The sequence below is a fragment of the Gymnoscopelus microlampas genome (genome assembly GCF_963454915.1).
Source record: "Gymnoscopelus microlampas genome assembly, chromosome: 20".
Taxonomy (NCBI): Eukaryota; Metazoa; Chordata; class Actinopteri; order Myctophiformes; family Myctophidae; genus Gymnoscopelus; species Gymnoscopelus microlampas.
In genome coordinates, this window is record NC_139957.1 from 17207291 (window position 1) to 17223987 (window position 16697).

The following is a 16697-nucleotide window of genomic DNA, read 5'->3' on the forward strand; positions in this document are numbered from 1 at the left end:
TCAGCACTGAACAATTGGTATAATATCTATTCCTTATCTCTTAGGATAAACCACAGCCTGCTGATTTGTCATTTAAAACCTATTTTAGTATTACCCATTTAGTATTAATTTCTCACATTGGTTGTCTTGTTCCCATTCATATGGGTCCCACTTTCAATTGTTAACAGAAAATTAACTTTATATTCCATTGTAACTTTTAAAAACACTTAAAAGGAATTAGTCCTTGATGATTATGTGCACACCCCATACCACTGCACACCCCATACCACTGTTGATTTTGTTCACTAATGTTGCTTTGTTTGTGTTTAGTGTCTCTCCTCCCTGCTGGTTTTGGGGCCCTGGTATTGGCTAGACACCCACCTATGACCCCTATGACGCTGGGAGTGCGCCGGCTGTCCTCTCCTTCTCTGCTGTGCTTAATGTGTGACTAGGACTTGGCACCTGCATCTCCACGACACCCAGAGCACCCCAGCGTATTAATTCCATTTGATTAGTTGCCATTCATTAGTTCAGTTTCTGATGGTCTGGTCTTAAGTTAAACCTGTTTTATGTTTTTCTTTCTCGTTAGCGGATAGTTTAGTATTTATTTTGTTTTGGTAGCTGAGGGGATTCTATTTATGGCGACGGGGACATTTTTTCTGGCATAAATGGAATCCCACCTTTTTTGTTTCTTTGATCAACCATCATTTTTGACTTCATGTTAAAATTCCACCCTATAATATTTGTTAAAAAACCTTCTCCATGTCTGCTTTATGCCTTACAGCATCACTGTACCCCGAAAGAAGGCAGCCGAGATCCAATTCAGATCCAAATTACTGATGTAAAGATTTTTTGGGTGCCCCAAGACCGTATTGGGATCAGAGGTCAGTGGATTTCAGAGGGGTCACAACAGAGGTAAGGTGTGCATTTTAACATCTTACGCCTCCTGTGCTCCTCTGGAACTCCAACAAAGATTTACACATTAATATGAATCCTGGTACAATTTGCTCAGTTTTTAATAATAATTCATATCCATTTACTTAAAAAGGAACTTCATTTAACACATCGGGTGCCAGCGTTTTTTCATAACAACTTACCGTGGGTGCCAGCATTCTCCCATTGACTGCGCTTTACTGTTTGTTGTTTCCGCGTGCGTTACAAGCAAATCCACGCAAAAAAAAGCATCGATTCATGTTCTGCCATGAGCCTGGCTACAGGCTGGAACCATAACATCCCCTCGCGGGTTACAACGGGGGGGGGAATCGCGCATCGCGCATGACCGTTTTTCCCCACAGGAAACAGATTCGGAGATATAGGCGTTTCAAAGTAGGAAATAGACAGGAACCGGATGGGGGAAAAAAAAGTGTTTCCGGTGAGCGATCTGGCACTTCCTTCGCAGGATTACAATGGGTGCTCCCAGAGCTGCTCTAGCCCCGCCCGCGCGGAGAAAAACAAAAAAAACAAAAAGACTGAAATCACGGTTGAGACCGTGTTCGGCACCGAAGCTTCGGAACCACCACTAAGTAAACACACGGTTCAGACCGTGTTTGGCACCCGATGTGTTAATTTCATTTTTATAGTCGGTTTTTAACTGTCTTAAAGTATTTTGCTAGATTCTCAGAGTAGGCTCTCTCCCAGAAGCAGCCTTTCCTCTCTAGCTTATCTGTTTACATTCTCTTGGTCGGAGCTGTTCTCATAACAAAGTAGGCTATGGTTAATAATGGCTCACAGAGAAGACTACTTTAACACTATAATATTATGCTATGAAGGCTTGTTTTGAAAGTTTTTAAACAATTTTTTTTAATTTTATTTTTTATAATTGATGAAAATATTACTATATATATATATATATATATATATATATATATATATATATATATATATAATTTTCTTTTTTTTTTTTTTTTTTCAACCATGCACAATTAGCCAGCTATTGTTTTCATTTGGAGAGAAGGTAAGAGAAGGGTAGAGCGAGTAGCAATTTGTGGCTCGAGGGTAGAAAAAGTAGAAAGTAAAGGAAGTGTTGAAGGAATCAGTTATGTCGTAGTGAAAGTAAAGGAAGTGAGCAGACTTAGCAGAATGTAGAATGAAAGGATTTCATTTTAGACCAGTTTTGCTGTCTTAGAAAAGTCTGTGACCGAATTGTTATGAGAACACTCTGACCTTGTGCCTATCCTGTAAATATTTTTTCCATCCACGGCACCCCTGAATGACATTGGTACTTTATAGCACCTTACATTTATGTCATATTACAGACCTAAATATATAAATCTTTCCCCCCTGAGATACAGTATGTCAGATACAGTATGCCAGATACAGTATGCCAGATACAGTATATCAGATACAGTATGCCAGATACAGTATATCAGATACAGTATGTCAGGAGGAAAACGAGGAATGTCAGTTTCCATTAGGACAAATTGACATCAATCAAAAGTCACCAATACTAGCCAAACTCCGTTTCTGACTCATGAGCTGCAGATCATATATCAGAAAGGGATAGAGGTTAGATATTACCCTATTTAGAGACCATATTTGATTATTAATATCTGACACATATTGGTCCAAATATTGTTTGTTTTAATGTACTAAGTTTCCTTCTATACTGATATTTCACCTAAGATTAACCCCTGTACCTGTTAATGTTCTAGTCTTAGCGATAGACAGGCATAATACGACCGCCTTATCGGGTCTCAAATCAGCTCACAGAGAAGAGTACTCCAGTTTTACTTACTTTGTCAGTACATTTTTTTTGTTTGTTTGTTTTGTCTTATATGGTTTGTTAATTATATATATTTTTTACCTTTGACCGGTTTTATTTTTGACCACTGTAGATTAAACCATCCATCCATTTAATATATTGAGCTTTAAACAATAAGTTTTAAATGCCTTAATAATACATTTTATATTCCTTTGCTTGAACCTTCTGTTCTAATTCATTGAACCATCAATATATTTTGCCTTAATAATCAGTTTTCAATTCTAAGTTTTAAATTCTAAGTTTTAAATTATTTTTTATATTTTTAATATAATTAAAAAATATTAAGTAATACTGAACCCAGTCAGTATAAAATATTTCTCATTCCCAAATTAGAGTTTAAAAACTTTGAACACTGAATGACTCTCTCTCTCCCCCTCTCTCTTCTCCCTGTTGAGCCTGTTGTTTACGGTGTGTGTGTCCGAGGGAGTGAGGGAGCGTAAGGAGTGAAAGTTTGTGAAAGTTTCTATCTATGCTTATCTTCTATCTGTGTGTGAGCGATTCAGCTATGCAGGCATGCGTGAATGTGTTTGAATGCGTGTTTGAACGTTCTCTAACAATTTTAGTCGAAATTTCAATCATTCTCCTGTCAGTTAGAACTAAATAGCCACTCTGGTCTCTAAGACTCCATTACCCATCATTCCTTCAGCAGGAAGTGTTAGTAACTGCCACGCTGCTTGGCAACGACCTAGCCTCCATTGAGTTCGACTTCATTCAACCCATCTCAGTTAAATTAACCCTAATAAGATTCAATATGTTCTAATATCAATATTGGAAAACATTAACTATAATATTAAGTTTATTATAAAGTCATTTTGAATTATTTTACAAGTTTTGAAAATATTTTATCATTTTAACTTAAGCTTTTTTTGAGCTTGTAGATCTGCTACTTTTTGAAAACTTTAATCCTTTCAGCTATTTTTCTGTACTTATCTCATTTCAATTTACTCTTCAGAACAAAGATGTTTATTCCTTATGTTTCAGTTTGTATTGTTATATTTTAATTTTAAATATTTTAATTATAACTTAAAAATGTTGGTAATTTTTATTTTTTTTCAAATTTGATTTGATTCTTTTGATTTTCAGTTTGATTATTTTACTTTCTCAACAGATTCATCCTCTGACACACACTATATTATAGATATATGGGTGTCAAATAGAGGGGAGTTTGATGAATTTAAATATGATTTGATTTAAATGTTTAATGTGCTTTGTTTTGTGTTTGCTTCATTTTAGAACGAGAATGTGAGCCACTCCATCAAATCCAATTCCTAAAAGGTCATAAGGTCCGTAAGGTCACAATACCTGCTTATTGTGACATACAGGGCTAAACTTTAATTTAAATTTAATTCTTAACTGTTTCAAACTGCTTATTTTCAAATACATTTCATGTACACTTTCTGCACACAGTAATTATGTGTTTAATTCATTTACAGATTAAATAATCTTCCTGGTTAAAATGAGTGACAGAAGCCTCTCCTCTCGCCTGCTCAAGAGGAAAAAGTGGGTCCTATATGTCTGTGTGAGTAAAGGGGGCACACCACGTGAGTTTTTCCCATTATAAAGTGTTTTTGTAAAAGATTGTATGGACACATTTTTCAGATTTGCCAGTCAGACAAAAAATACCTTTTTAGGTTACTGCTTCTGGAGAGCCGCTGGTAAGGTTGTCCAATTGTTAGAGTTAACATATAATTGATTGGTCACCGGCCCAATCAACCCACGGTATTTCTTCAAGGAGAAGTAAGGCTAAAATTTGACTGAGCCTATACACACTTGAGGGCGGGACATGAAACAACAATTTCTTGGGAACGACACTATGGGCGCGTTCGAAAATACAGCGCTGAGCGCACTGGCCAATACAAACTAATAGGCGAGTGAGCTCCGGTGCGTAATTTCCGAACGCACCCTATGTTGGCACTGTAAGTTCCTGATGGTACATAAATTGTGGGTTTTTTAGGAAAACAACCCCCAGACGGCTGGAGTAAAAAAATTCGGATCCTGCAAAGGGATGGCCTTTAAAACAAAAATAAAATAAAGTTTGACAAATCTGATGTTGTCCATAATTATAATAACTGATTCTGGGAACTTATGAGGTGATGTCATTTTTCTCATTTAACAGTATAGAACCCACTTACCGTTCTAATTATTCTATAGTCTATAGTATGTAAGTGTACTGACATATGCTTTCGTCCTTCTTACATCCTACTAACGCTGATTATTTACTCATGAAATATAACCATTTGGCTTCCAAATCAATAAACAGTACAGCCCTTTTTGGATAAGTGAACCCTTTGGATGTTTATCTGAATAAATAAGAATTTGATTTTGCCCTTATAGTCCTTTAATACAATTCAAAAAGCAATTTATGTCTACATGTATCTGAACATGTCTCCTTATATGAATTCATTAATTAATTACATTTTCTTTCGATGTAATCTACCAATCTAGTCATTGAGCTGGACGTCTAACGATGACACACGAAAGAAGAGGACGCCTGAGTATCACTTCTGTTTGTAATCTATGTAATATCTGTTTGTTTATGTTTGTAATATATGTTTCATTTTGTTGATTTGCAGTGACCTTTGGAGTTACATCATGGCGAGGTAGCTACACAATCCAAACCGCACACACACACAGGCACACCGGAAAAAGTGGAGTGGATTCCTGGAGCTACCCCCCCCCCCCCCCCCCCCCCGCCCCTCCTCTCTCACACAAACACGGTATACAGCTGGTTGCCTCATTCATTCGTTCGCCACCACGGTAAAGGTCGTGGGGCATTTTTATTCTGTCTTTATTTCATTTTGGTTAACCAAGGTTTCAATACATTTGTGAATAACCTGTTTTGAAGGAACAGTGGGTTGTGAATAGTGACTCTCTGCGAACTGACACTAAACTGCGTGGTATTGGACAAACTGTGGACTGGATTGGGGATTCTTTTACAATACAAAGTCAAACTGAGGTTTTTTGTGTCTGTGTATTTCATTCATTCTGTTGTTTATTGAGTTTAAGGTATTCTTTTGTGGGTAATCAATCCCTGGTTTCAGGTTTTAAGGTTCATTTGGTTCTACTAATTGTGCATTTAAATCCTGTGTAAGGTTGGCTTTTAAAAAAGTGTTTTTTTTGTCCAAACTGGACTAAATTCGTGTTAGGCTTTGGCCTAACTGGCACCCCAAACAGTAATATCAAAGCTAAACCGTTACATAAAAAGTGTCACCCCAGATGTTTAAAAGGACCTCAATCTCAAGCAAAAACAACTGAGTTCACAGGTGCAAAACCGGATCATTTTCAACAAACAAAGGAACAAACAAGCAAAACTGTGCAAACAAGCTCAGTGGGAAATAACAATTTTATTTATTCAAACGCAATCAAAAAGGGAACATTTGCAATTTAAAAATGGCAAAGTTTGATGGAAACTTGTGGGACTTTGATGAAATAGAAACTCAGCACCCGTGTTGGTGTCAAACCCACCACCCTCAAACAAATAATCACCACTACCACCACCCTCAAACAATGTCAACTCAAGCTAACCAGCCTCAAATACATGAACCGGATGGAAATTCACCTGCTGTAAGTGAAATAAATCAGATCAATGAACCGGATGGAAATTCACCTGCAATAAGTGAAATAAATCAGATCAATGAACCGGATGGACATTCAACTGCAATGAGTGAGCATGAACTGGAAATTGAAACGCCATACTGAAGTTCTGAGGGTTGTAAATACTGCTCTGCCCCTATTGTACACAATTTGGAACACACTCAATCATCAGTAGCAACATGCTTGAAAAATCTGGAGACCATGAATACAGAAATATTAACAATATTAACACTACTTCAGTGGCTGGAACTGCTGTTCAAACCACACTACAAACCAGTTCTCCTGTCATACCACCTACTGCACCATCTGGTAAGGCGCATCAACATCTGCAGTCCACGCTACGCACTGGCGGAGGTACACGTCGGGAGAACGTACAAGGTGAACTGCGAGGAGGATTTATGGGCAAATCTCCCATTAAACTCCAATTAACCACCTTTGGACAGCGTGAGGACACCTCAGATCTATTGCGTTATTTGAAAAAGTGCCGTGACTTTCTCGCCATGCAGCCCCTGTTGGATGAGGAACTCATTGTGACACTCAGGAATGTGTTGCATGGCACTGCCAGAGACTAGTGGGATGTAGTAGGCCAGGGGACCAACACCTGGGCGTGTTGGTCTCTGAGGACTATGAGGACGAATTGGCTGAGAGTTCGAACCCGAGTACAGGGTGAAGACGAAAGCCTTAGACATTTTGCCTATATGTACAGGTCTCTGTGCCAACGTTGGCAGCCTCAGATCAGTGAGGAGGACGTCATTAAACTCATTTTAGAGAATGTGAATCCTAAACTCACAAGCCAGCTGCGAAGCAGTGGAGTGAACACGGTGGATTGCGTTGGTTCGACTTGGACAACAGCTGGCAAAAGACAGGGAAAATCAGCATGTTTATGACCAGAGAGTACAGACAACAACACCAAAAACAAGACAGGATAATGCTGTAAAAGTCACAGTCACTGTGAATACAACCACTTCTTCCAAAGCTCCAGCACCGTTCTGTTGGCGTTGCAAGGGCGCACATGCTCCTGCTACACGTCCCCTTGCGGATGATGGAAAGAAAAGTAAGGGATATCAGTCTTTTTCAGGACAAGGTCCCCAAGCTGGTGCCAACACGGTAACTTCTGTGCAATTATTTTCCCCAAAGCTTTCCGCATCTCACCCACTTAAACAAACCTCAAAGCAGCCATCACTCCAATTGATGGTGCCCGTAGCGATAGGACATTGGAAAGGGAGAGCGATTGTGGACACTGGCTCCTCCTTCACACTGCTGAATCGGGTCCTATGGACAGCAATGAAGGAAAGGGGAAAAGGTGACATGACTCCTTGGACTAAGGGTCCCATATACTTGGCCGATGGAGAGCAGAAAACACCAGTGGGTCAGAGTGAAGTGAAGTACAACTTACATGGCAACTTACAATGGACTCAAGCCACTGCTGTAGGTGTTAGCTTTCGCTAGCAGAAGCCTAAACAAAGCGGAGAGAAATTACTCAACCAGCGAACTGGAGTGCCTAGCTGTTGTGTGGTCCGGAAATAATAAAATCTTCCGACTTTATTATTATTATTATTTTCTAGATAAACTTTATTTTGACGCACTACTCCTCCCACAGTTTGGGCCTGACAGACTGCAGTATGCTTATGCAGACTGACGATCACATAATCATCTCTGTGTCCTGTACAGACCACTATCGGAGGCCGGTCTCTTTGATGTGGGACCTAAGACGAGGGCGTGGCTGCACGTCATTGAGCTGGACGACTGATGATGACACACGAAAGAAGGAAGACGCCTGAGTATCACTTCAGTTTTTAATATATTGTAATATATGTATTATCTGTTTGTTTATGTTTTTAATATATGTTTCATTTTGTCTCTCTGTTGATTTTCAGTGACCTTTCGAGTTACATCATGGCAAGGTAACGACACAATCCAAACCCCTACCAAAGTGTGTATGTGTGCGCGATTTAGTGTTGACTATAGTAGACTATAGATCTTCCAGCTTTCTTCTTCTTTCTTTCAAGATAAAGTTTATTTTGCCGCGCTACTACTCCCACAGTTTGGGCCTGACAGACTGCACAGTATGCTTATGCAGACTGCCTATCACATAATCACCTCTGTGTCCTGTACAGACCACCATCGGAGGCCGGTCTCTCTGATGTGGGACCTGAGACGAGGGCGTGGCTGCACGTCATTGAGCTGGACATCTGATGATGACACACGAAAGAAGGAAGACGCCTGAGTATCACTTCTGTTTTTAATATATTGTAATATATGTATTATCTGTTGGTTTATGTTTTTAGACTATAGTAATCTTCCGACTTTCTTCTTCTTTCTTTCAAGATAAAGTTTATTTTGCCGCGCTACTACTCCCACAGTTTGGGCCTGACAGACTGCACAGTATGCTTATGCAGACTGCCTATCACATAATCACCTCTGTGTCCTGTACAGACCACCATCGGAGGCCGGTCTCTTTGATGTGGGACCTGAGACGAGGGCGTAGCTGCACGTCATTGAGCTGGACATCCTGATGATGACACACGAAAGAAGGAAGATGCCTGAGTATCACTTCTGTTTTTAATATATGTATTATCTTTTTGTTTATGTTTTCATTCTTCTTCTTTCTTTCAAGATAAAGTTTATTTTTCCGCACGTCTACTCCCACAGTTTGGGCCTGACAGACTGCACAGTATGCTTATGCATACTGCCTATTACATAATCACCTCTGTGTCCTGTACAGACCACCATCGGAGGCCAGTCTCTTTGATGTGGGACCTGAGACGAGGGAGTGGCTGCACGTCATTGAGCTGGACATCTGATGATGACACACGAAAGAAGGAAGATGCCTGAGTATCACTTCTGTTTTTAATATATTGTAATATATGTATTATCTGTTTGTTTATGTTTTTATTCTTCTTCTTTCTTTCAAGATAAAGTTTATTTTTCCGCACGTCTACTCCCACAGTTTGGGCCTGACAGACTGCACAGTATGCTTATGCAGACTGCCTATCACATAATCACCTCTGTGTCCTGTACAGACCACCATCGGAGGCCGGTCTCTTTGATGTGGGACCTGAGACGAGGGCGTGGCTGCACGTCATTGGAGCTGGACATCTGATGATGACACATGAAAGAAGAAGACGCCTGAGTATCACTTCTGTTTGTAATGTATTGTAATATCTGTTTGTTTATGTTTGTAATATGTTTCATTTTGTCTCGCTGTTGATTTGCAGTGACCTTCAGATTAATTAAACTGTGTGATGAAGCAAGGGAAAGTCATTCATCATTGGTGGTTTTGCCATTACCTGAGGAGGAAATTGCAAGGCAAAATGCATGGTTTCAACCAAAAATGTATATTCTGGAAGGTTTTGTACAGGATGTACACCTGTGGCTATCAGAGGTGAAACAGCAAACGCATTTCATTGTTCAGAAGGAACTACCAATACATGTCACTGTTGAAAAGGAGCCACAAACACCGGTCACTGCTGAAAGTGAAATGTGGAGTGCTGTACATTCTGATGACATTGGACCCCATGACAGTATATCAAATGTATCAAAATCCACACACAAATCCACTCCATCATAATTATCTTCAACTTCATCTGCTCATCATAGCTCAGGCTGAAAAGGCTGCTCTCATGGAACAGGCTGCCTTACACAAAAAATATGAAATTGAAGCATAACAGGAACAACTCAGAATGCAAAAGGAGCAACTGGAAATGGAGACTCAGCTGGCAGCAGCAAATGCAAAGGCCCATGTACTGGAAACCATGGGCCAAGGAACTCATCAAGAGTGTCAAGTGGGACAAACTCAAAGAAAGGAGCTGCTGCTCCAAAGGAAACAACCCCATTCAACCCAAATGCAAATACATACCTACCTGATCAAACTCCACAAAAAGGAAACAATGGAAACCACAAAGCCTCCCTCCCAGCCACAGGTTGTGAGACCAAAACAACCACTTCATGAAAAATCTGCCAAAGCTCATTACATGACTCCTCTAATGCAATACTCTCTCCCCAGGCAAAATGTTCAACTGTCAAAACAACTGTCAAAACCTCAACCATCATCAAACCAAGAGACACAAGAGACATTCCAAGAAGCAGTTTTGCCACAACAGTAACACCCATAGAAACAGCAGTGCAGTCAAATGGAGTGGAAAGAAGTGTATTCATCAGCTATCATAATTATTGTCTTTTCTGCAATAAAAGTGGTCACACATTGGAGCGGTGTCCACAGATGAAAGAGAGAAGACACAGAGAGAAGATGGACTACTTAAAGGAAAAGGGAGTCTGTTTTGGCTGTTTGAAAAGAGGACACTTAAGCAGAGACTGCACAAGTCATTTAACCTGTGATACGTGTGAACAAAACCATCCTGATATACTCCACATTGAAGAAACAGAAAAGAAATCAATAGGAAACAATGCTGTCGTCTCACCTCACACATGTGGTCATATTGGGGCCGGTGATGAAACCTCCATCTTCTCCATAGTACCCGTTCAAGTGAAGAGCCACAGGGAGACAGTGTTGCAAACATATGCATTTTTGAACCATGGAAGCACATCCACATTCTGCACTGAAAACTTAATGAGAACATTAAGGACAAAAAACAAATATTCTTCTCCGCACAATGAACCAAGTGAAGCCTGAGACTAGTCACCATATCTCAGGTTTGGAAATAGCCAAGTTGGACCAAAATGATTTCATACAACTCCCTAATGTGTTCACTCATAAAACCATGCCTGTCTCACAACACAATATTCCAAAAACAACAGGGCTTGTCACCATGGCCTTATTTGAAACGCATCAAACTGCAAGAAATAGACTCTGGTGTTGACCTACTGATCGGCAGAAATGCTTCAAAGTTATTGGAACCTTTGGAGGTGGTTAACAGCCAGGCAGATGGACCATATGCTGTGAGGACCCTATTGGGGTGGGTCATCTATGGTCCCTTGATAGGAGACAACGTCAGGGATGAGACTGGCTGCACTGCTGCGGCTGTCAATCATATCATATATCCAGAAAAACAATCAGGACTTCAGTGAGAGAACAAGCAAGGAAATGGAAGCCAAGTCAGGGTAGGATGAAAGATGGACTACTGCGTGAAACGGATCTGTTCCTCAAGGTGGCTTGCCTCCCACAAGAAACGTTGGTGGCAGCGGTGGCCTAGTGGTTAGAGGGGCGGCCTTGATACCGGAAGGTCCCTAGTTCGATTCCCCAATTCATCACATCAATCATGAATCACCGCTGAATAGCCCTTGAGCAAGGCTTCCATGCAGGGTCCGGCTGGAAACAAGCTTCGTGCTTAGTCCGACACCCTGGGTAATCAACAAACTTTGCTTTGCTTTGCTTTGTTATGTCCTCATACCCTTTCGCCATGGTCTGGAACAGCAATATTAAAGGTTACATTTTATTTTTCTTTCAGCTAGTTCCCATCACGGCTGCACCTTCCTCGATCATCACCTGCTTGTCTCTCTCAGCACACCCTAAATTTGCTATTTGTCTTGTGTTTCAGCATCCTTCTCCCTCCGCCGCAGATAAACCATCTCTACCTCACCTCTCGCTTTATCCACCTCTCTTGCTTTATCGTCTAACCTTCTAACCTGGGCTTATACTCAAATGTAGTCATTTCTGTTCTCATCCCTCCATGTTGCTTCTAATGAGAATTGTAGCATTTTCAATCCGGCCGCCTCTAGTTCTTTGCCCTCTACTAACATGACCTCTTGCCCAGTGATTTATTGACTATGGTTCACATAATTTATTTTTTGATATTGCACTAACATGTTTGTGGTGTCTTTTTCAGGTCATGTATGCCAGGGATGTGTGGTTGGAGGATGGAAAGGAGACAGAGGGTACAATTCCTAATAATTGGATCGACAGGGGTAAGGGAACCATTAGATGGCCAAATGCCAAACAAACACAACTTACAAGATGAGAAAGGACCCCCAGGAGGACTGGCTGACGTCCCAGTTAGTCAAGATAAAGATGACTTCAGGCAGGTTTTTGGATCATTTACTCAATAATTCAAGTACAAATAGTTGAATCAATGTTTACAGTTGAATTGTATAACTTCTAGTTAAAGCTTGTGAATGTGACAACTACAACCTGACCAGCCAAGCAGAGGAGGAAGAGGAGGATGTGGATGTGGTGATAAGAGGGAAGAGGAAACCTGTTAAAAGACAAGATGATGACTGATGTAGAGTTCATATGTTTCTCAAGTAACTTCTAAATATGAAATGTATGAAACTGGGCCTCACATTGTAGACCATTCATGTTTTATATGACGTTTTGGAGCATTATGGGTAACTTTCTTCTATAATCAATTTATAAGTCCATTGTCAAAAATGACAATCAAATGCTTTAATAAGCCGTATAGGTGCCCTCCTTTCCTATCGCACCAAGGAAGTTGCAGTCCAGCCAGGACAACAATGTGTTACTCAATGCTTGTTGAGTATTGATGTCAATTTATGAAATACCAGTAAGACTCCCTAATCGGGAGATAAGCGACCGTAGGTCACATGTATACAGAAGAGGGCTGTAACGGCGATTGGTTCCTAGTTGTGTGGAGGGATTGTTTGTGGGGGGCAAGCCCCCGAGTTACGGCATTTTATGTGAGCTGCAGTGGCAGGGGGTCCTTTATGTTTCAGACTCTGAAAATCAAGCCCTGGATGGCCTGGTGGATGTCGTGGTGGACACCATGTCTGTCGAGTTGGAGCATGCTGAGGGGTCTTGGCACAGGGAGATGTCTACACACAGTGAGTGTGAATCACATTTAAGCAGTCACCTTTTGTATTTGGTATCTAAGAACATTCTTTGTCTTTTCCAGGCTCCCGACATGCAAGTGTAGCACCTCGGAGCAGAGAAATGTCCACACCCCGTGAGTATTCACTTTCTCCATTGCACCAACACATTTTAAGTACAGTCAGTACAAGGTGTTACATGTTGTGCATACTAAAGAAATCATTACCATACCTAATTCACAAGCAATGAGTAAGTAGTTACAGGCTCAATGTGTTGAACTATGTGTATCAGAGGAGATTTGTGATTGTCAACATCTAAGACCAACCAGTAGGGGTAGTCTTTTTCAGTGTGACATGGTGTTGTAGTAGTATTATGTCCAAGTATTAAGTCTTTAGTGATGGCTCCAGCCATCAGGCACAGTGATGGCTCCAGACACAGTGTCGGATACCGGCACAGCATCAGGACCAGCCACGACTCCAGGTACAGCAACAGCTCGGAGGCACTCTGTCAGGTCCAGACATGATGACAGGTCCCACCGCAGTGATGGGTCGAGGAACACGGTCAGGTCCAGACATGACAGATCCAGGGACACGGTCAGGCATGGTGAGTTGTCCAAAGGCCCCAAGTAATCAAAACCTTTACAATTCAGCAAGTAGTATCGTGCACCCCTAATTGTTACAATATGACATATTTATTATTTCTCATCTAATGTATAGTCATCTGTCTTGGAAAGTTTTAATGCAAAAATATCACTTTGTAATTTCTAAAATGTACTTTTGTTCTTATTACAGGTGCTATGCAGTGACTGAGAGGCCAACATGGGCATTCCCATTGCCAGCACAAGGTAAGTTCTGAGCTATTTCAATGAAGACCCCCAACAAACTGGGGGACACTTAATTTGCAACCCTTCTCTCTTCTGCCCATTCTCTCCTTTCTTCCTTTACTGTTCTCTCTGTCTCCTCTCCTATCGGGACACAAAAACTGCTCTTCAATTATATCAGTGTTTTGTATCATTGTAGGGTGGTGTCTATAACATGTCTCTGTGTACACTTACTTATTTTTCAGTATACCAGAAGAAAGTCCTGACCATATCAATATTCACTAAAGAACCTGCCTCTTCAGCGGCCAGTCATGTTGAGAGAATGGAGGACTTCCAGAGAGAGGAGCAACTCCTCAGTGATGTCCAAGCTTTTAATACCCTGGTAGGCTTTTCAAGAGTCTGGAAGTAATGAACAGCATAAGATGCACTCGCACACTTTTTACGTTCCTCTGGGATATGTCAGTGAAAGTTTTCATGGACTTATTCCAACAGGTGCTGCAACTTTCCCGTTATAGAGGGAAGGACGTTAAGGACTGTGTCCACAAAGTTCTTGACAGGTATGTTTCAACATACACTATGAATTAACCCCTGTGTGATGTTTGGGTGCGCTGTGGTTTTCAATGTGTGAACACTTATTTGGTTAATTCTTCTAGATGAGCGCCTGACTGCATGTTTCCATTAATTTGCCTTTTTTTTTTTTAGCTTAACACCTGAATCCTCTGTTATGTCATGTCAATGACATAATGGTTGAACATTAAGTGAAAATTAGTAGTATAAAGGGTTTATACCATGTTTTACAATAAATCCTACTACATTATCAAATGTAATTTGTTTTTCTTAAGGCTCTTCAGTAACAGTCTGATGGCACAGTTGAACATGAAGGGGGAAAAAGAGAAGACTGCGGCTTTCAGCGCAATACAAGGTAAGCCCATATTTCATGTTGACCAAGGACAAATCAAAATGTAATTGGGTAAAACATGTCCTTTCCGGTTGACATAAAAAAAATACAATGCCAACTGTCTACCGTTACCGTCATAACATTTTAAATAACTGGTGGTTAGGTGTAGAAGGGAGATGGCTTTGTATTAAACTAGTTGTGGATGTACAAGCATTTTTGCATGTCAATATGGAGACTCGCAATCAGTTTTATTGTCACTTCCACAACACACACTAGGCAAACAGGGGAGCAAAATGCCATTCTCCTCAACTCATGATGCACATTAAAAAGAGGCAAACATTAAAAAGTAAAGAGCAGACAACATTGGTAAAAAGTGCTGATGCATTCAAAGTGCAATCCATCTTTCAAGATGTTGGTTTTGGGGGCAATACATGGTTCAGGGTTCTGATGGTTTGGGGCAGCTGTTGGATGACCTGCTGGTGCTTCCCCCTGAGCTCTTGAACCTCCTACCAGATGGCAGGAGTTCAATCGAGCTGTGTATTATGTCAGATAGGGACTAGGACAGCATGTTGCCTTTGCACATTTTTTATTGCCTTTTTCTACTATGCAGATGCAGTCATGAAATTCGACCCAGAAGCCACAGAGGACCTCATAAGGCAGCATGCCGCAGACCACCTCAAGCATGCTCCAGCGAGAAGGGGAGGACACACAGCAGGCACTCAGGACTGATTTAACTTGAACTTTCACTGTCCATTGTGGGGGATCTTAGTGTCACAGTATTGTACAGTGTTGTGTAATTTGAACTTGTGTTCTGTTCAACGAAGTAGCTCTGGTTGGACCTTACCCTGGTAGCTCACTGGCTATTCAGTACAGCACTTGTTTAATATGTTTCAGTTGTTGTGGAACCGGCCCAAGCAAAAAGGGTGTCCCTGCAAAGTAAGCTGTGCTATTATGTTTTATTATTATTTTATTTTCATTCGACTAGTGACGTGGACTTGGACTTAGCCCCCCTCGGACATACCTGTGGACTACACCAGGTACAAATGACTTTTTTGTTGCTCTCCCTCATGGAGCTACTTGCGGATTATACCAGGGTCAGTCCACCCTAGGTGGACACGCACTGACCTTTTGCACCTTAATCCCATGTATAACGCACTGACTTTTTTGTCTTTTTTTTAATAATAATAATAATAATAATGTTTATTGTCCCCAAGGGGAAAATTGTCTTCACAAGGTCTGTTCACAACAAAACAACATAACAACATGACAACAGAAACAACATATCACAAGACAAAGACATGAGGACCCCACTGTACACAGAAAACCCTCCTATGGACGGGGCAGTTGGTTTAGTGCCGCGAATTGCGAATTTTATTGTACTCTTTTTCTCTAAGCACCTTAACGTCATAAGTATATCATGCACAGTATACGTACATTGCTGCTATGCTCAGGCACCTTAGTTTTTATTATCTCAGGTACTTTGTAAATATGTAGATAACTTGTTTGGCCTTCTGCTGTTCTCTTGTTTGATCTCCTTCCCACTTGCCCCCCACCCCTCTTCTTCTTCCCCCCCTCTTCTTTCTATGGAAATTAACGTTGCGCTGGGAACGATGTACAAAAACGAATTTCACCCACTTTTGTACCTTGTAAACCTGTGATGTGACAATAAACCTGATTCTGATTCTGACGTGTAAAAAAAAAAAAGAGAAGTTAACTGCTCTGTTCTGGATCAAGCTTAATCAGCCCTGGTGACTGCTTTGTGTGTGCTTTGTGTTAAGTGGCTGTCCCGCTTCTGTTCTGTCAAAAATAATTCAAAGCTGGCTTGATCTGCTGTTTGTTTGAATACTTAATTAGTCAGATAGGTAAACGTCATGAGGTACGTTAAGGCTAAAAGGATAACACAAGTCCTGGGGACTTGTTT

At 40.8% G+C, this 16697-nt stretch overlaps 1 protein-coding gene across 3 annotated transcripts; it reads left to right on the forward strand.

Moving 5' to 3' along the window:
* Nucleotides 1–12944: 12944 nt before the first annotated feature.
* On the forward strand, nt 12945–15924 carry LOC311036506 (uncharacterized protein). Of its 3 annotated transcripts, none has more exons than XM_084045231.1 (8): nt 12945–13072; nt 13144–13194; nt 13466–13661; nt 13850–13902; nt 14124–14260; nt 14371–14435; nt 14721–14800; nt 15387–15924. In XM_084045231.1, the coding sequence occupies exons 5-8, from the start codon at nt 14201–14203 to the stop codon at nt 15503–15505; spliced, it is 324 nt and encodes a 107-aa protein (XP_083901357.1). In that variant the 5' UTR covers nt 12945–13072; nt 13144–13194; nt 13466–13661; nt 13850–13902; nt 14124–14200; the 3' UTR covers nt 15506–15924. The 3 variants fall into 3 exon arrangements, with proteins under 3 accessions (XP_083901357.1, XP_083901358.1, XP_083901359.1); XM_084045232.1 differs by having other exon boundaries at nt 13045–13072; nt 13123–13194; XM_084045233.1 differs by having other exon boundaries at nt 13053–13072; nt 13123–13194; nt 13454–13661.
* Nucleotides 15925–16697: the final 773 nt, after the last annotated feature.

Coding starts and splice junctions, on each gene's coding strand:
- LOC311036506 (XM_084045231.1), top strand. CDS start 14,201: ATGGAGGACTTCCAGAGAGAGGAGCAACTCCTCAGTGATGTCCAAGCT. Junction 14,261..14,370: donor TCCAAGCTTTTAATACCCTG/GTAGGCTTTTCA, acceptor TTATTCCAACAG/GTGCTGCAACTTTCCCGTTA. Junction 14,436..14,720: donor GTCCACAAAGTTCTTGACAG/GTATGTTTCAAC, acceptor GTTTTTCTTAAG/GCTCTTCAGTAACAGTCTGA.